General features: G+C 36.5%; 1 protein-coding gene across 11 annotated transcripts in view; it reads right to left on the bottom strand.

Annotated features, from left to right (window-relative positions):
* Positions 1-358: 358 nt before the first annotated feature.
* Positions 359-20,374, bottom strand: part of ARHGEF10 (Rho guanine nucleotide exchange factor 10) — a 110,164-nt gene continuing 90,148 nt past the window's right edge. For all 11 annotated transcript variants that reach the window (XM_071442090.1, XM_071442100.1, XM_071442064.1 and 8 more), the window contains 4 exons: positions 18,891-19,033; positions 12,747-12,921; positions 6,239-6,361; positions 359-4,292 (listed from right to left, as the gene is read on the bottom strand). In XM_071442090.1, the coding sequence (XP_071298191.1) occupies positions 3,778-4,292; positions 6,239-6,361; positions 12,747-12,921; positions 18,891-19,033 (956 nt within the window). In that variant the 3' untranslated portion in view covers positions 359-3,777. The remainder of the gene's footprint in view (positions 4,293-6,238; positions 6,362-12,746; positions 12,922-18,890; positions 19,034-20,374) is intronic.

Below are 20,374 nucleotides of genomic sequence, written 5' to 3'. Positions count from 1 at the left end.
AATACTCATTTTCAAAATGAATGCTTCTCATTTTTATGCAGCATGTATGCTGCCCAAGTGCTGATGCTTACTCCACACAGCATAGTAGAAATTCTACTGCTTAGAAACTATTTGGGTCCATTGATACAGTAACAAAACCTTATAATAAATGACTGCATAATTTTCAGAAACTGCATTTGCTGGCGTTTAAATTGTAGAAATAGAAAACTAAAAAAAATTTAAAAATTTATCTTTGTCGTCCTAACCACATATGCTATTTTCTCTTGCATAAGTCCATTAATATATATATTATTCATTAACCCATGACCCAAATTCTAGCCTTCTAGTTAAAATGACAACCCAAGATGTTCTTCTGAAGTTAATTTTTATCATATTTTTTTATTCAACATTTTTCTCAATTTATACTGTGCACATAAATACACAAGTTTTATGGCTCATGTTACAAAAGACACTACTATGTGTTAGAAAACATATATAGAATATATTGTAGTGGTTACATTTGCTCCCCTTTTTTCCTACTATTTTCATAACTTCTGTTAACCTAGAAAAGCAGTATCAGAAAGCAAAATCCAACCTCTGATTAGCACAGTCTACAACAGCTATAAGGACTATTTGTCAGCTGTAAGAGAAACTTTGGTTCCTGCCTGTTTTTATAGTAAGGTAATACCAGAAAGTTGCATGTCAAAAAGGAACATTGCCCCCTGTGCTCAGTTAGTTACTAAAATCTAGTTTATGACAATATGTATTTTTATAGACAGACATACACCTTCTCTTTTGCTTTACAGCTTAGAAAGATAAATAGATAGGTATTCTCAAAATAGGGGAATTGAATGAGGGACCCATTCTTTTCTTACAGAAGTCACTGGCAAAACTCCAACGTACTTTCAGAAGAGCAGATTTGTACTTTGTTCTATCGATTTGTTCTATCGATAGAACTGAAGAAAATTACATTTCAACTGACAGGATAAATGTCTTGTCTCTTTACAACTCTCAAGATACTCTAGAGGATCCTGTAATGCATGGATTTCCAGTTGAGTGTGTGGTGGACTCTACTTACTCTTCCTGGTGATCAAGATCCATCAGGGAGTAGATGTGATTCTCCAGTCCTGAAGGCAGGGACGTGGAATACCATGCCCAAGGAGCATGCAAAATAAAACCTGTGGTCCTTTTGCTGCAGTGTAGCCAAGGGGTAGTAGATTATATATGCTTTATATACAGAAGAATCTCTTAACTTGCTTTTCAGCATACAGACATTAAACTGTACAATGTAGTACTTCCACACAGTGGGCAAAGAGCAGCTCCCAGGGCCATAGCTATGGAAGAGTATAGAAAATGAAACTGGCCTTGGTCTCTCAAGCCAGGGGAGCCTAAGCAGTAGGTCAGGGAGGAGAAGAAGAAAAGTTTGGGAAAATGTTGCCAGCTGCCAGGCTTAGAGGCACTTTGCTTTTTTCCTTTATTTTTTTTTCCCTACCAGGACTCAAGCCAACACTAAGCCTATGCCAACACTGCCAATACCCAAATGAAGTTGCAAGACACATAGCAAAAGACATGGAAGAAAAGCACAAAACAGTAATGAAGGTCCTAAGCCTACAGTCCCATCTATAACAAGTATCCTTTGTGACTCATTGCAATCCATGCTGCTATGGCTCAGTGGAGGATGTGGGCAAAGGCTCTGAAATCAGGATGCATACCTGATTGTGAAATGACTATTTTGGTGCCACTTTGCAGGCAAAGACTGCCTTCACCAGCATTCCCTCTGTCCCCCTCACTGGTGTCAGGCATCAGGGAAGACCTGATGTTAGTCCAGTGCCCTGTCAAACTTGCTCAGCCTACACAACAATTTTGGGGTCATCTTGATAGAGGTTTGCTTTTTAAAGCAGAAAAGGCTGAAAATTGTACATGTACACAGATCTGTTGCAAAATTAAGAAAATAAATTTCAGCATTATTTTAAAAACCCCAACCCTACTACTATATCCAACAAAAATACCTCAGTCTCTAGTACTGTTTGCCTTGAAATGGCACATGCTGGGAAACACTGCCCTTATGGTAGAGAGTGATTTAAAACAGGCAGATTGAAACAAAACATATTAATATTACATATTAATAAAACATAGTGAAATCAAGGTTTGAATTAGAAGTAGCAGAAACAATTTCAGGGCAAATTACCCTGTTACTGGGATAATAATGGTACCAAAGTAGCCAGAAGTTTTATTTGATTCTAGTCAATGCATACATCTGAACAAATGTTCTACTTCAGATGGGATTTTACTGAAATGATGGGCAGTATTAGAGTTCTTCACAAAACTGAAATTTAATCATTCTCATTTCTCTGTATTTCAGTCTACTGATGAGGGAAAAGAATGTTCCCAGCAACTCTATTTAACAAGTTACCTGCATTAAACAGATTTTGACTGAAGGATGTGTCTTGTCACCATTTCTGGCAATGTCTTTATGAGCTGAAGCCTTTGTCTTGTATTTCACATGTGCAGAGATTAGTGCAACAGGCAATTTCAGTATGAATCCCAAGTTCAAAGTTTCTTTTGGAAATATATCAATTCACAAATAAAACATTGATCAGGTTCCTACTTAGAATTCATCCTTTTAACAGTACCAAAGTGACAACTTGCCCATCTGAGGGAATGAAGCTGTGCACCCCACTTTCCCAATTCCATTTACAGGGCTGTGCTTTGCTGAAACTGGGATTAAAAAAGGGCTTGTCCCTCAGGTATGACCATATCTCTGCTGTTGCACTGTGACAGTATGTGATAGATGCTTGCCTGGGGACACATCACAACTCAGGTAATGTAGGACTTATAGTGATTACCTATAGATAGTACTTCCTATAGATATTCCTATATTAGTATATATATATCTTCCCAATTAATTAATTAATCAATAACTTCATTATTAATTTACTGGATGTGCATGCCTCCTTAAAAATGTTACAATCCATGTTTAGCTATGATATTGAGTTGCAGAGGGAGGATGTTAGCAGCACTACAATGCACAGCTGTCCTGTATCTGTATTTTCTATTTGCCCAAAGCCATTGCATCCTTGCAACTTTCTGTATAACAAAACCAAGTTGCATACACATCACACCTACCAAGAAAATAATGTGCTTTTTGTACTGCAATATTTCTAATAACACTGAGCATTAGAAATTAGTATTTTAAAAAAATCTATGTTCTATGTTGAAGAAAACAAATACTGATTAATTAATTTAGCCAGTTTTGTTCCAACGAAACTCTGGTATGTGGAATGAAGTTTAAACTATTATAATTTTTGCCAAATTAATACTAGCTCACATTAGACTACTTATTATTTTAAAATAATTGTTAATTTGTTAAAATCTACTCTTCCATGCAGTATGTCACTTTGGAAAAAGTAGGAGCAACTGATTTATGCAAGCAGAAACCAGCATGAGACATGGTATGTCTTCCTTGCCTTCCCTAAGTGCTATAGAACATAATTAAGATATTTATAAATGTGAGTATAAATAAGGTAAGAGATTCTAAAACCATTTTAACGTCCCTAACATTCCTTTTTTTTCTGAGTATCAAAGACAGCACCAATAGCTAAACATTTTCCAATACCCTACCACTGCAGAATGTTCTAAGTATGTGAAGACTGTCTTGCACCCTTAATCCTGTGATCCAAGCCTACTGAAAATGCTCCCAGGTGTATAAAGCCTATCTGCTTGGGTCCTAAGCTGGCATTAGCCACCAAAGGATATCACATTTTTTTAATAGCAAAAACAATCTTGGATTTAGTTCAGTTAGATATTTAATAGTGGGATTTGCCAGACCATCACTGAAGACACTAGTTCATCTTGTCGCTGCTGCTTGGTCTTCTTGTTCACTCTTCTGTGTCCTTGGCCACCAGAAATTACTAATACCGAACTTGCTTTCATTTTCTTAGATTTCTGTCTTTTACTTTTAAATGAGATATTTTGATCCTTCAGAAGCTCATAAATGTTACTGTCCTCTGGTCTGTGTTCTAGGGAACTTGATCCATGAGACAAAGTAAGGGACCCAGAGGATGATGACAAGTCACTTCTTTGTGCAATGGACCCTGCTGAATCCCCCAGCCAAACTGCAGTGTCCTGGGTGTTACTGAGGGAAGAGCCCGGCCGTTCGCTGTGCAGAATGTTCTTTTGGTCATCGTCCTTAGGTTCTGAGCCAGGAGGGAGGCTGCTTCTCAGTTTGTTTCTGTTCTTTTTGTTTATAGATGTAGCTGTTACAAGAAACTTGACTGGGCTATTGTGTGCATGGTATGACACCATTCCTCTTCCTGGAGCCAAAAGAAAAGACACAATTAAAGAACATTATTTCTCAGACCACAGTGTTCTACCATAATTAGTTCATGAAATTTGCTCAGAAGAGCGTAACTCTTAAAGCCCTATTATATGCATCCAGTCTTTTGCCTTGTGTGCACACTATTTACAGAAAAAAAAAGTCCAAAAATAATGTTCTACCACAAGTGTCTTAGGACTAATAAATCAGCTGAAATATGGCATATGAACTTTAGATGATGTACTGCTGTGCTCTGTTCCCACTATGGCATGAGCACAGAAATACTGCTGACTTTTCAGCTGGAATCAACACAAATGTAACACTGTGTTTTCTCCAGTAATCCCCACATATTTTGTGTACCCCAAATTAATCCTGTTCTACCTCTGTACCTCTTCAGAACAGTATGAGAACATCTGTTTCATTGCAACAGACCCATCCATACTGTAGAACAGGAACTAAAACTCATCCTTCTGGTTGTCTAGTTACCACTATAGATTCATAAGGAACTGACTGAACAATCATTTTTTCTTTTTCTTTTTTTTTTTAAGTATTTAATCAGTGGGATATTGGTGGTACAAGGAAGATTTACACAGTGCAAATATTTAGAATGTATAAAAAAAATTGCACATGGCCAAATTGAGAAGCTGTAACAGCATCAATAGATGTGCCTTTTACAGCAAAAAAAGGGAGAAAAAAAATTCTATCAAGTAAGCTACACCATTAAAAAGAGCTAGGCTAGCAAGGGGAAAAGCCCCCAAATCTTAAAATCACTACATCCATCCCTAACTCCCAAATGCATTTCACGTTTTAAGGAAACATTTCACATTTTAAAGATTCTACTTTTACAGGAAGTACATTCATATAAAGATGAATTATCACTATTGGAAACATAATGGGGAAAAGCCACAGTTTTAAAATTCAAAACACAGTTATCAAAGACTATAAAAACAGATCTCTAAATGTAATGTTTCTAGGTATGTAAAATCTGACAAATCATGATCCCAGATAAATGCAAGAATATATGACATAAACCAAAATAATAAAAACAGAAAATGGAAGAGAGACTTTTTCGATTCTGCAACTATGCATATTCTTGTAATTGTATTTATTTTCACCTAAGATAGGTTCCAGATTTTTACAAAGCATTTATCCTGTGTCACACCAGATTATTGCTGCATATTTTGCTGAACACAGAGGATTTAATTCTCATTTTGTGAAGTTACATAAGCTTTTTTTTTCCCTCTGGAGGAAGCTGCAAACAGCTTGCCTCATAAAATCTGCCAGCTTCCTTCTGCAACACAGAAGCTTGAGCAGAATTCTGAAACCAAAACATTGGGGAAAAGCCCCTATTACACACACTTTTAAAACCTTGCTTCTAATAGTAGCCTAAACATTTGTATAGTGATACAGTAGCATTCATGTGCCTGTATTTCAAATGGGGTAATATGAAAGTAACTCATAAACCCACCTCTCCAGAATGCAAAAACCTTGATCATTGTTAAAAAAATGAAATATATACTCTCATATATTCCAAGTTTCCAGTTTGGGGGAAAAGGGAACACAACCAATTTATTCAAAAAACAGTTAGACAACATGCTCATTTTAAAATATATGTGTCTCTAAACCTAATGCATCTATTTTCCCTAAATCTGGAAATAAGACTGTCAGCATTCTCTTCTCATCCCCATGTATGTGGCTTTACTCAGACAGGATTAATGCCCATTTCTTAAAGAAAAACAGTTGTCCCCTCTCAAACAACTGAGACAAAACTAGACAAGTATCTGGATAGTACTGTAAAGCTCAGAAAGAAAAACAAATATAATTTCATCCCACAGCTCTAACTTTTATTCAAACAATACATATAATTTGGCAGGTTCACTTAAGATACTGGCAGAAGAGAAGTGACATCTTCAGTACTCGACCTGTTTGAGCAATTTCACTCACCAGTTACTTTGGGAATCCCTTGCAGGCGTGGCACTGGTAAGGCTACTATGATGCCCAGGTTTGTTCCAACCAGCAGTAAGCCATGGCACACCAGGAGGCTGGTCACAGAGACACGCTGCTGCCCTGCGGGGTTTAGCAAGCGCTCCGTTACTGAACGTGGTGACCTTTGCCTAGATCAAAGCAACTTCAGGCAAACACAATCAGCTGAACCATCTCAATTCAGCAAAGCACTCATTGCAAGGCAAATGTTTTGTTGGATTATGGAATTACACTTTACATACATGACAATTTAAATATTATTGAACATCTGAAACATTCTGCCCTAAATCTCTGAACCACAGCATCCAGAGGTAGACACAGACTGTCTCTACAAACATGCTTGTATGAACAGGCTAGGTTTGTATATTCCCAATAATAAAACAGAAAAGCATTTCACTTCACAATAGTCAGTAACACTCTACACTCATGACTCAAGACTGCTCATGATTATTTTTTTCTCCTAATTTTTAATCTGTGAAACTCTATTAGAAGTGCTGCATCCGCCTGTCTAAGTTTGGGTCCCCACATACAAGAATGGCATTGACATATTGGAAGAAGTCCAACCAAGATGAACACGGGACTGGAGATATTAAAAGAAGTGCTGTCTGCACCTACCTGATGGAAGGATGCACAGAAGACAGATAGACTCTGTCCACATGTGCACAGTGATATGGTAAGACACAACATGCTCAAATTTAGAGCATGGGAAAATTTTATTCTAGGCAGGGAAAAGCTGCATCACCATAAAGGTGGTGAAAAACTGCAATGGGTTGCTGAGAGAGGTAGTGGGATCTCCATCCTATTCAGAAGTATTAAAAATTTGTCTGGACAAGACCTTGAACAACCAGGTCTAATCAGGCCTTCTACATGAAGGATGAACAAGACTGCCTCCAGAGCAAATTCCAATCAAAATTACTCCATGATTCTATGGTTTTCTACAACACTATTTACAGGATTGCTATTTTTCTAGTGAAAACAAAGTATTTTTTGCTTGCAATGCTGACTAAAAATATGTTTGATTCCATTTAAATGCATTTTCAAAATGTCCATGACAAGCTTCAGAAATGGAAACTATGGTTTACCCAAACTTTTGCCCAAGGTCATGGGGAGGAGCATTTAAATTCTGCTCGAAGCTCAAGGAGTTTCAGGTCCAAAACATACACATTCTTGGATTTATTATTAACTCTAAATGTAAGAGAGCAGTCATTCCATCTTCATCATAGCTCTCAAACTGTGAATCACTTCATCAGTAGGTCTAGAATTTGAATTCCATGTATGACTTAACTTGAGTGAACCCTCATGTTCAACACTTTGGAGAAGGATCTTAATTATGGTGTTTCACAAATGAATGCATTTTCTGTCTTGTCCCTTGAAGCTGAGCTAATTTACATCCAGGAATATATGAATTACAGACTCACTAGGAAAGCAGGGAAAGAGCAGCTTGACAGCCACCCAAAGCACTTGACTGAAAAACTGGAGGCAGACCACAGTCCAAGTCTTTCCTCACAGAACTTTACAAAACCAAATATTAACCCAGTAATGGTGTGTTTTAAGAAACTCACATAAGGTCTGATCTGGAATCCAAGGTCTGTCTACCTAAAAGCACATCCTAAACCACCCTAAAGGCACAATGATTAGGTCATCCTGGTCAGGTGTAACAAGGACAAGTCTAAAAGGCTTCATGTACTTGTGCAGACCTTCAGAGACTACTATGCTGAGTTCCATGAACTATATGTGCTTATGCTGGTAGAATGCATCATCACTCCTCAGCTAAATAAGCAAGGATAGTCTGTTGTACACAAATTACAAATCTTTTGAATTTTTTTTGCCTTTTCAATGGGTTTGTTGTTTAGTTGGGTTTGATGTTAGGGTTTTTTTTTTGTTTTGGCTTTTTTGAGATATTGATGGGATTAATTTAGTTTCTAAAACAAAGTACACAAAGGCACTTCTTCAGCACAAAAGAAGTTCCAAAATAATGCCTAAACACCTCTGTGTTCTGGAGTTTTCAAAAATCGGTATTTGAATTCTGTGATTTAGAGCTCAGGCTTGCTCAATTTATTTATGACATGTGAGTCTTCTCCTACCAACTGTACCACAGCAAGTGCAAGCTAAGGAACAAGCTTAGCTTAACTTAGAGTTTGTTCTACAAACTACACAAATACTTGAGTACAATTTTTTAACTTTTAATATTATCAAAAGCTCCAAGTGCACTGTTGCCTCAATCCCCTGCAGAAGCAAGATGCTCCTATTTTTAGAACTTTGATGCTTTTTAAGCATTTAAAAGATAACATTATATTCATGATTTCATACTCCAAACCTGAAGCAACTTTTAGACAGTAATTTTCCCCTGGCAAATATGTGTTACTGTTTCCATAGGTAAAACCAACAAATCATCAGCCAGCAACTTAGAATCTTTAACACTGACCACAACCTAAAGCATGAAACAGCTACAGTGAGGTCAAAATAAAAATTGCTTGCTGTGAAATCTTGGAAAAGGAAACATCTGCATCTGAGAAGATACTTTAAATATATATATATATAAGTTTAAAATATGCTAACTTAAAATATTAATTTATCTGCTAGCCAAGGTTTGAAATCATATTTATCTTTGTTATTTTCTGACTTTTTGTTTTGATATATTTCAAATTCAGAGGGAAATAGTCAATACAATTCCCCAGAATATATTATGCAATAAGCAGACAAATTAACAAGTTAAGAAGGGAAAATGATAAACATATTACAAAACCAATAAAATACTCATCTTTACATAGCAACTTTAGATCACACTGTCCCAATGAGGAAAAAACTGTTAAAACCTGTAAATTAATCTGACCAAGATCTTGACTTTCCAAGAACTGAAGCCAATAATTAAGTGTATGGTCTGCTCTGTGTTCACCCTTCTCAGGTCTCCATTACAACAACCACCAGAGCTGGATAAATCCTCACAGATCTGAATTCAACTCCAATTAGGTGCGAGGACATTGCTCCATATCCTCTTACATGGCCATGCTGCTCCTACAATGTAAAAAACCAGCCCACTGTACAGATCTGCTGGGCTGACCTGAAGTTTTCTCATCTTTTTATCATTTCCCAACAGTAATCATTAGGCAACTGCATTTCATGCTCTGGCACCTGGCGGGGTGGGAAAAAAGCAAGCTGTAAAGCCTCATATTATAGTTGTTTTTTTATAGAGAGGAAATGATTTTTTCCTTTGCTTTTGCCATCCATCTGTTTCCAGGAAACACTTATGCCATTGGAGCATATATGGATATAAACAGAATATGGCAAGTTAAGCAGAAATCATCTCTTTGTTAAACAGGTAACCTGTGATCATCCATACGAGCAATGAAGTATCAAGGTCACAGTAATTACAGTAGTCTCTTTAAAAGGGCAAATTCTTGTAGAGCTGAGGGCAAAAACTTGTTTAAGGATATTCTTTAATAAAATACTTACTGTGACTATGAAAAAACAAGTGGTCTGTTCATGTACAGTATGATTTTTTTGATGTGAGCTCTGACAAAGGCTGGTGAAAAACTGACTTTGTTGATCCTTCAGCTACAGATCACAAACTTTAAGCATAAACTTGCTCTACAAATGACATATCTTGCACTAGTGAAGTGTGAGTATTTGTCTTCAAATGTTAATAGGTTTCTCTGCTGCTCAGCATGCTCTCTGTTAAGATAACAGAGCTGTGCTTGGGCTCCTTAAAAGCAATCCAGCTGTACTGTGAATCCACAGTAACTAGATGGTGAAATAAACAGCTAGCTGGATCTATAACAATGACTATGCTCTTCCTCTCAACCATTCTCTTCCTTTCTCATATGGCATTTGATCTTTTGTTACAGAACACAATCTTATTATACATTATTAAGAAATATTTTTGATGATATATGAAGTAAAGGTAATGCAGACCGGTCTAGACCAAATGTCTATCCCACAGTCACCTCTGTGATCCTGGTTTCATTTCCAGTCCTACATTCCTACACACAAACTTTCCACAGCTCCAGAAAGTGAGAGCCCTCCAATCTCCAAAACTCAGAAGTGGACTGCCACCCACTTAAAATTACCTCCAGCAGGTAAAAGAATCTGCCAGACACAGTCTGTTTTTTTGCATTACTAAACTTCACCAAATCATAAGGACAATTGCATTCTGTGCCATTTCACTCCCCTGTGATTCTGTCCTTTACAAGACAGAGAGCTGTGATATTTAAAAATGTCTTCTCCTAAGAACAAAATTGGGGAAATTTGCTGCTATGAGAACTCATTTTTAAGGTTATGAGACCCTCCTACACTGCTTAGTTACTGTAGTTATCTTTTAAGTACTGTAACTCACAGTAATCATTCCTAACAGTGACAGTAATTTTTTCTTTTACTTGCACAGTATAACAACAAAAAAAATTTCATTAACTTAATGAAGCAACATTCCTCTTATTTACATTATTTTTAAGTGAAGACATCTCTAGGTAACCTATTGGGCCAGTAATACATCTTGTTACTTCTAAAATCCAGGGAAAAGAAGCCCAGCTTCTTCAAGTTATACAGAGATCTTGCCCTTTTATATCTCTCTTCTTAAGACTCTTAGCAATATTTTTACACAAATTTTTTCTCTCATTTCAACACACTTAAATTTTTACTTATCTGTTATTTCTGCATATTAAGGAACTTCTACTGAATTCCAGAAAGCTAACAGAGCTGTTTACTTTAAAACTAGATCTCATAAAAATCTCTCATGAAGGCAAATGCATATATTGTAAATATACAGCTATTTCATCATGTTGTAATTCAGTTTCACTTTGTTGGGTTTTTATCCTTTTTTGTCTTAATATATACTATACAGAACTTGATTCTTTAGCTCCTTTTAATTCTGAAACTGCTGCTTTATTATGTAAACCTCCTACAACTCTGTCCTTTAGGTTTTGTTGTTGCAGCATTTTTGAGATCATATAAACAGGCCTGAGAGCTGCTGCTAAATAATTGAAATTCAGTTCATTTTTAGAAAGGAGTCTCCCTTTGAACATTTGCTATAATAATGTCCTACTCCCAAAATAGCCTTCCATTTCCATTCACTGGTGTACTTTCTGTGAAGACACTGAGAAAAAAAAAAGGAACTAAAATGGGTAGGAATGACACCAAGGGGCTATAATTAGCTAAAACTCTTGACAAAAATAATGGTATGTTATATCAGCAGTTTTATTGCCATGGCAATGAACACAAAGGTAAATTTTTGAACATATTTATATGCAGAAAATATGTATAAGGGGGGGTCTTACTTCCCTTTTTCCCCTTGCTATGAACAGCAGAACATACTAGAAGTTAATCCTTTTACAACTGATCTTGATTTATTTGCACAATTCTGATGAATTCAATCAAATTATCTATTTAAAGGCAGATGATTTGCTGCTGTTCAGTGCTGGAGCTATGGTCAAACACCACATGTAAAAAGCACCCTATCTAGAACATGGCAAACAGACAAAATTTATAATGGAGTTTTATTGCAAAGCTAATGCCATCTGAAAGAAAACATGGTAAGAAGAAGACACTGAAAATGTGAAACATTTTTGATGTAAGATTTATGCCTAACTCCTGTGAGAATATAAATATAATCTCTGTGTGGGAAGAACTGGCTTCAGCTAGTAAAACTAAGCAATAAAGCTGGCACACACATTGCCCATAAAAACTGCAGAAGTTTGGTCTATTCCAGTCTACAAACAAGGAGAGATAGAAAGAATGGTTGTCCACTCATGGATACCTCATGCTCAGCCATGCCAGTCCCACTTTTCTGTCTCTCCTCCCAGCACAGCCCCAGCTCCCACCTGATGTGCTTGCTGATGCTGAAGCCTTTGTCATCCACTTGCTAAACTGATACAAGCCATTTCAACTGCTTATTGAACAGCTTCTGTCTTAAAACACACAAAGAGTTTTAATTTTTAAAATTTTATCCTAACAACCACAGGTTAGAGTTAAAACTAATCATTTAATCACCAAGTTAGAGCTTGGGTCAGGAAAACACTGAACACACTCTGAAATGGCAGCATGTGAGTGGTTCAGCTGAGTTCCCTGGATCTACTGATATAACTAAAATTAAGCAAGTGGTTTTTTGGTCCAGATCCTAGGCAAAATGGTTCCATCGTGTACTAGATTCTAAGGTTCCAAAAGCAAATGCTAATCTCTGCAAAGTAAACACAATTTCATGACAGATTACATTGTCCAACTGTTTCACAGTCACACAAAAAATATGACCAAACAGAAGAATCCATGTGCTTATCTCAACCTGCTGTTACTCAACCAGCTCACTGCACACATTGTTCACCTGGGCAGCAGATGGACTATGACTTACTAAAGCAAATAGTCAGGACACACTTACCAGACTCCAAGTCTGAGATGAACCTTCTGATTCTGGCCTAATCTACAGCATTGAAGAACAACAGTGATAAAACAAAAATGTTACCATATGATGCAATTCAGCTACCTGGCAACATATTGTGGACAGGTGTGGCAATGTTAACATCCTGGAGGTGTTTCAGGGTCTCCGTGTGGAACAGTCGAAGGGTAGATCCAGATGTGAAGGCAATCCAGACTCCCACTCCAGCCACAGCCATGTGAGAGATTACCATCCCTTCCTCTTGATGGGCTTCAAAGTGGTTCTGCAAGAAAAACAAGGGCTCTGTGGGGAGATGCAAGTCAAGGATATCACTCAACCTTTCTTACCAGCTTTTCAGTGTAAGCACCGTATCTTCATCCTCTTTGACGAGGACAAAGCTTCCTCTGCCTTGCTCAGGATATGTTCTGATAGCCATGTATGATGTGCTAATTTCCCTGGGACTTTTTTTGGAAATATATCATCATTAGTATAGAAGGATTCTCAGCTCTAGAGCCAGGGTTCCACCTAACAACAGATTAACTCAGATTTTCTTGTTTTTAAAAATATTGCATGATAGGGGCTAGCAAGCCCAAAACAGCTCAGACTTAAAAGGATTTCAAATTTCTTTATTTATACTCCTTTGGGAAAGCTACCACAGCTGTACTTTTATCTACATCAGAACTTCTATTTCAACAATAAAAAAATACATTTATTTTGTTCTGCTGGGGTCTTTTCATAGCAAGAATAATAAATAATTATTATATATAAATAATAAATATAAATAATAATATAAAAATATATTATATATTATATAGTATATAATATATATTATATATTATATAAATAATAAATAATAATAATTATTATTAAATTATATATGTAATAAAAAGTAATATTTAGAAAGTAGAGTGTATAAGAATATAAAGACACAATTTGCTCAATTACACACATAACAATGTCAGCCTTAATATTGCAGTGGGTTTTTTGATGCTTCTTTGAATTTCACAAGTATTAGCTATATTGTTTTCCTGTCCTTCAAACAATTGATGCATTTGATTATAAAAGCCAAAATCCTCTTTCTAAATGTAAGTAACATAACACTTTGAAGATAGACCTTTTTCCTTGATCTAGAGCCAGTTACAACCTGGCTCCAGGAAGGCAGAAATCTCTCTCTCTGTATGTCTCTATTAACATGTGAGATAAAGCTGTAGTAAAGTTTCTTAATCATTAACAAGAAGGAGGGATTGTTTTCTCCCAGTTTTGTCTTGTAAGAAGACTGTCTCTGAAGTTGAACACATTAATTTATTGTTGTACCAGCTATTATCAGAGAGCCAGTCTGATAAATACAAAACTTACTTAGCTAAATAAATGAAAAACTGTTCCTTGGATAAAAATCTCTCACTGAGGGGTATGGAAGTAATAAGTGCTCTAATATTCACTTAACCTATTAGATATTCTTTATTACATTTGCAGATAAAATGCAGAAGTACCTCCTCCTTCCTTGTGAAATACACTTAAATTTTCCAGGTGTTACAGTTAAGTTACATTTTGGCTTTTTAAATTAAAATCTAAATATAATAAGGTTATCGATATATTGTCCAAATTTTCCATCAAAATTCAACTAACAGGCTAAGATCAGAGACAAAGAATAAAAATTTAGGATTTCCACAAAGAATAACTTTTGGTATTATGTTTACTAAGCACTTGGGGTTTTTTTATACTTTATTACTGCATAAAATATTTATTTTCAATGAGAAATTTGCTGTTTAAAGACAATGGGAATTATCTTTTGTGTTTTTCATTTGTTAACATTATTCTCCAAATGTTCAGTTTTTAGTAAATGAACAGAATTTTCTCTCCAGCTGTCAGGCAGTGGTTCAGTTTTTGAGTGTTACTGTATTACCTTTTGATTCTTTGAATAATAACACTGCAGAATGTAAGGTAAGCAACTCTGGCAGACCCATTTATATTCACTGTTTTCCTCAAGTAACCAGTATTCATTCATTACCAAATGATATACACAATTTGAAAATCATAAGATTTATTCAACAGAAGAATTTATCCATAAAAAACATCTTTCAAAGTCAGAAACAGCCCTTATGACTAGATTTGCTGACATTCTCATCATGCATGTTCCATTGAAAAAAAGATTCTAAACTATTTACTTTGTTTATAGACTCATACATCCCTACACTGGTGACTAGTTTGCTTTTGAGAACTTCTAGGGGATAGACCCACAGCTGCTGAAGCAAACCTGACCAGCAACTTGCACTCTCTGATATTAGAAGACAAATGAAGAACATTGTAAAAAAAAGAATTTTCTCTGGAGTGATCCAACCACAGCTGACAACTGTGTTGGTGCCACTGAAAACAACTTGCACATGCATTTTTGTCACATTCCATTTTTACTAGCCAACTCATTATACTCCCACTAAGTCTGTCCTGCCATTTGTACAGCTGGCTGCTGGAACACACAGACCCACTTGAAGCAAAACTGTATACTGCAAACATGACAAGCCCTGTAGGAAGAACTATTCTTCTCATTGAAAGGGTCCTCTAACATGGAGCAAGAACATACCCCAAAACTGCACCTTCTTATGCATAAATTTTTGCATAGAGGATAGCTTTAACATCTGTTTCAATTACACGCCTATCTGAAAACCTGTGAGCTGGTCTTTTACTTCTAATTTTCTTTTCTTTTTATAACAAGAAATACAGATACAAAGGAAAAAAAGAGGTCTCATTCCTTTTCTTATCAAAAGAATTGAATTAATTTTTTTTTTCTCTTTTAGTTTTCATACCTACATTCCTCTTGCCTGGCTTTCTCCCTCAGGCTCTCCCATTCTAACTAGAGCAGCACAGGAGCTGCAGAAGGCACTGTGGATGCCACAGCCCAGTGCAGCTCACTAGTGCTCCAGCAGTGTGGGACACAGCAGAGCCCTTCTTTTGAGGGAGTGCTCACTTACACCAAACAGCTGCACCAAAAAATGCACCACGATTTCTCCAGCTTCAGGTGAAGAGGATAATGAGTGCCATTACCTTCAACCTCAAACAAAAGTCTTTCACTGCTTTAAAGAAGTTACAACACTTGGGCAATGCACAGTCATGTATACGGATTTCCATATTTTTGTTTACTCAGCTGAACATTTCAGTGTAACTCCTGTATAGATTATCAAAGTTTTAAAAACAAAGCAAAACAGACTAGGATAGAATCACACTCAACCAGTGACTTTATTCTATTAAATACTCTGGCACTTTTTGAAGTTTTGAAACAAGCACAAACTGCCTTTGCAGAGTACAAGGAGCTCCAGGCACAGAGACCATTATTGGATGTAGGTCTGTACCCAGCAGCAATACAGCTGTCAGATCTAGGGTCAAAACTAAGTAACAAATTTCTTCTTCACAGAAAGAGGATCAGGGTATGTAATTAATATATAACAGCAATTGATGTGTTTCTCATGTGTGCCCTGCCAAGTATCTTGAGGCATTGTGCCAGTTTGGGGCATTGTGCCAATAAAAGACATTACCTAAAACATTCTATTACAATAACATATCATTAGAACAAGTTAATTATGAGTCTTACCCATATTAGAGGGGGGAGGAAAAGCACAAGTGAGTAATATCCAAATCCAATACACATACTGCCAAACCTGCTCATTTACTAAAAATATTCAAGAAAGAAAAATCTTAAATAAAAATCTTAGCAAAACAAGGAGGCATGGAATGAGATTGTCTTCAACGATAATGTGCTCTGCACTTAGCAAATGCACAGACAGTTAAATATGAGATACCTGTGAAGCAAAGAGTGCCTCACAAGGACAAGTTTAAAAAATAGACTTGAATATGCTGATGGATTTGCACAAACATGGCCTTAAAATCTTGCCAGATGCCTTTACAGATAATGTACAGGTTGCAGAGCACATAGTATGCATGCATGACAGTAGCAATGAAGTAGCAAGCAGCTGTATTGCAGTATACATGGAGTAACTCCACATTATGTATATGGAGATATAAAGGAGTTCAGTAAAGAGGCAAGAGTAAAAGGTGAGCCCTGTGCAACACTTGGATTCCTGCTGATAGAGTGAAGATCACATTTATGCATAAGATCTTGAGTCAAATCATTTCAACTAACTTTCAATGAGAGAGAGCACAGAGGGAGAACAAACATTTCCTTGCTCCTGCTTCCCCTCATAGCAAATATTCTGCTCTTCACAGTAAGGAAGGGGCAGCTCAGATGTTAAAATATTTTATATAGACAGAGTTTAAATTGCCTCATATATTATATAATATTGAAACAATATTGCCAGTGAACATGGGAAGGACAACACAGCAGATCACTTTTGGAAACATAAGCCTAAGAAGTTATCAAAACAAGTCAGGTCACTAAGTAGGCAGCAACACTGAAAACATGAATGACCTTTTTAGTCTGGTGAGATAATTAGAAAAAGATCAGTATGTCTTAATACCCATAAAGAAGCAACAGAAAATCATTGCTCATTCCCAATTCTATGAGGAACATGACACACTATGACATGGATATTTGTGTGAAATTACAAAGATGACCCTCAGCCAGACGTACAGAAAATCATCATGTTCTTGAACAAAATTATATTGAAAAAACATTACTCAACCCATATGCACCATTTCTTATATGTTACTTGCTGCAGCATTTATTGTGTGTGCAATAGACCTATAATAACCTGAGCTCTGAATACAACAGATGGCTCAGTTGAGAAATGAGAAGAAACCTCCTGTGATGCTTTTGTAGGAAAATCTGTAGTAACAGCTGAAAAATGAAGCTGCCATGTCTGAGAGATATTGGTAGAGTCCTTGTTATTTTATGTCTCCAAACTTCTGTTTTCAACATTGCAGTACATGACATTTTACTATATTATGACAGAGTAAGCTTTAAACATTCTTTAATCCTCAAAGTTTGTTTAACTCTGGGTTTGTTCTCCTCTGCAAAACAGCCCAGCATAGCCCAAACTGCAGCCATACTACCAGACTTAGGGAGAGCTGTGTTACAGAATTAGGCCAGACTTGCCAAACCTATTTTCAGAGATCTGGCTGTATGTATCCAGCCTCACACAGGAAGAACCTGGCTGTGATTTCTTACTGTTTTCCTAGTGAGAATCTGAGAGATTTTACTAAAGTCTGTAGAATAGCAACCATGTGTCCCAGAGGCTATGAAACTAACAAAAGTCCATTTTAAGCACCTATTCAAATCACTCATCCAAAATCTTTCCCTAATCATACCATTCAAACTACCAACAACAAGCCTCAAAGAAAAACAAAGTAGGAGAATATACAGTCCAAGCAACTTATTGGATGAAACAAATCTCTCAGAAAACACAGAAAAAGACAGAGGAAATTAGGATGTTAGCTATTTCCCTGCAAACCCATGACAGTGACTCACAGAATCAATTGTACCAAACAGACAATTGTTGGGAGAAAACACGACCATCAAAGAAAAAAATGCAGCAACAAAGCACACAAAGAAGGAGGCTGTGAGCTCATCATGACTCCTGTTTGAAAAAACTTCATGGCTGTAAACATCATGCAATTCAGTGACACTCCATTGTAGGTTGAAGGAGAGGTTGAACTTCTGATGATTCATCAACTCTTAACTTTGGACTACTAAGACATTCTTTTGGTGAAAGCTGTAATTTTGACAGAAATAAAGGCTTAACATTTTCTGGCAAATGTGGTCACAAATGTGAGTTTGAACCCTTAAGACTCTTCCCTCATTCTGAAAAAGCTGGCTTTTGTGTGACTATTCATCAGAAACTGCTCTTATGCAAACAGAATTTTTATAGGCCACGGAGAAGCAAAACTCGGAAAAAATATATTATGAAACCATTGCAAGGTACAAGTAACATCTAACTATATAGAGGCAGTCTCTTAGTTAAACCTTCCTCTGTAATTAACATGAAATGTGCCTATAGGTGCCCAGTTCTCTGCTGCCTTACCTCAGATTTAATTTTTAAGAAAATCTCTTGCCCCAAATACTCTATCATTTCCAAGCACCTTATGGAAACCAGTGGGTAAATGGCAGCAAGGTCTGCTGAGACATCAGCAGAGAACACAACAGCAGAATTACAAACTAAGGGAGCGAGATTTAAAAGAACTGAGACCACATTCAATAAAAAGCTTCCTGAATCATGATGCTTCTTAAATACATTTTCATTTTTAAAATTTCACCACTTATACCCTGAAGCATAATAGGTGAGCAATGCTTTCAAAAGTGTTTACCTCTATGGAATGCGTCACAGTGCTGATTATAAAAATTTGTCCACCACATGCAGCCCAAATGGTCTCCTCCATCACAAGCAGACTTCTAACAGGCAGAACACCCAATTTAACTATCTTCTGAGGTTCTGTGTTCCATGTCCCATCTTCAATAAAAAAAGAAGAAAGGTTATACACAACCAAATGGTGACCTTTGCTTTAAAACAGTTCTGAAAAGTCCACTGCTTGAATTTCTGCAAGTTGCCACGTCAAGCTACGGTGCGATTTGTGTATGATTACTTTTAGCTTCCAGGGTAAATTTGCAAGGCTAAAACAACATTAAGGAGAAAATTCAAACCTAAGTACTCATATTAACTGTCAAGAAAGTAAATTTTATCTAGATCAAATGATATTTCAGGAATACCACATTGCTGTTCTGATTCAACTGCTTTCCTTTCCAGAGAAATACAATCAGAAACCCATGGCTGACACAATTGTCTCCAACCCAGAAGGAGCTCACAGCCAACTTATTTCAAGATGAATCAACTTCTAACTAGGACAGAATCATCCTTCATGTGCAAAGTCATCAGGAAGATTTTTACTGTAGGCTGTAATGAGTGCAGTTCACTTTCTAAGAGCATTTTGATGGAAAGGACCATCCTACTACCAAATGCTTCAATTAAGATGGAAATTAAGACCAAAAAAAAGAAGAAATTTAAACTTGGTCTTGTGCCACACCTTCACTTTTCTTACTTTTTCCTCTAAATATAAAACCCACAGTGTTTTCTTTGGACTGCATTTAGCAGATCTAAATTAAATTATGCATGTGTACGTGGCACAATCAGTTATTCAGAGAGGTTCTGGTAAGAACTGCATGCTTCCACCTACTGCTATGGTCACTCTCAATTGCCATCTCTTTGAAACAAGGACTAGGAGATTATTTATCCCCAAATTTAAGAACCAGCAACACAGGCTTCTTGAAACAGTTGTAGCTTTCTCTTTTATACATACAAATTGACATGTTAAGTACATGAATAGTAACTTTAATGTTTTCATATTAATTTATATATTGTAAGTGCTCACTGCGTATAGTCTCAAAGATGACATTTCTATACATTATGATTTATTAATAATATAAAAATCTGTTAAAAGTAACTGGGTTTTACACTGAGACAAAATATTTCAAAAAGCACCATTTCTTCATTGAAAAGCCTTCTTCCTACACAAGCTGCAGAAAAGTTGTTTGCTTTTCTGACACTGGTTTCAACTCCGTAACCACTTAAATTTTGATTGATGAGACCAAAGTAAACACATCTTTAGGCAAGCACTTAAGTACAATTTTTTTCTTTTCCCTCCTGAAAACAAGTGCATCTTCTATTATTTGCTTAGGGAATGGGGGCACAAAATTTCCTGCTTCACCAATCACAGTAGCAACAACAATAATGAGAAGCCTCAGTTCTGGAGTAATTCTCAAAATTTCTGTCATCTGTGAGATACAACCTTTGCTG

Source organism: Agelaius tricolor, unplaced genomic scaffold, assembly GCF_023055355.1.
Source record: "Agelaius tricolor isolate 1412-34295 unplaced genomic scaffold, bAgeTri1.0.p SCAF_1, whole genome shotgun sequence".
Classification (NCBI taxonomy): Eukaryota; Metazoa; Chordata; class Aves; order Passeriformes; family Icteridae; genus Agelaius; species Agelaius tricolor.
The sequence above is the reverse complement of the archived record's forward strand: the minus strand, read 5'-3'. Positions and strand labels throughout refer to the sequence as shown.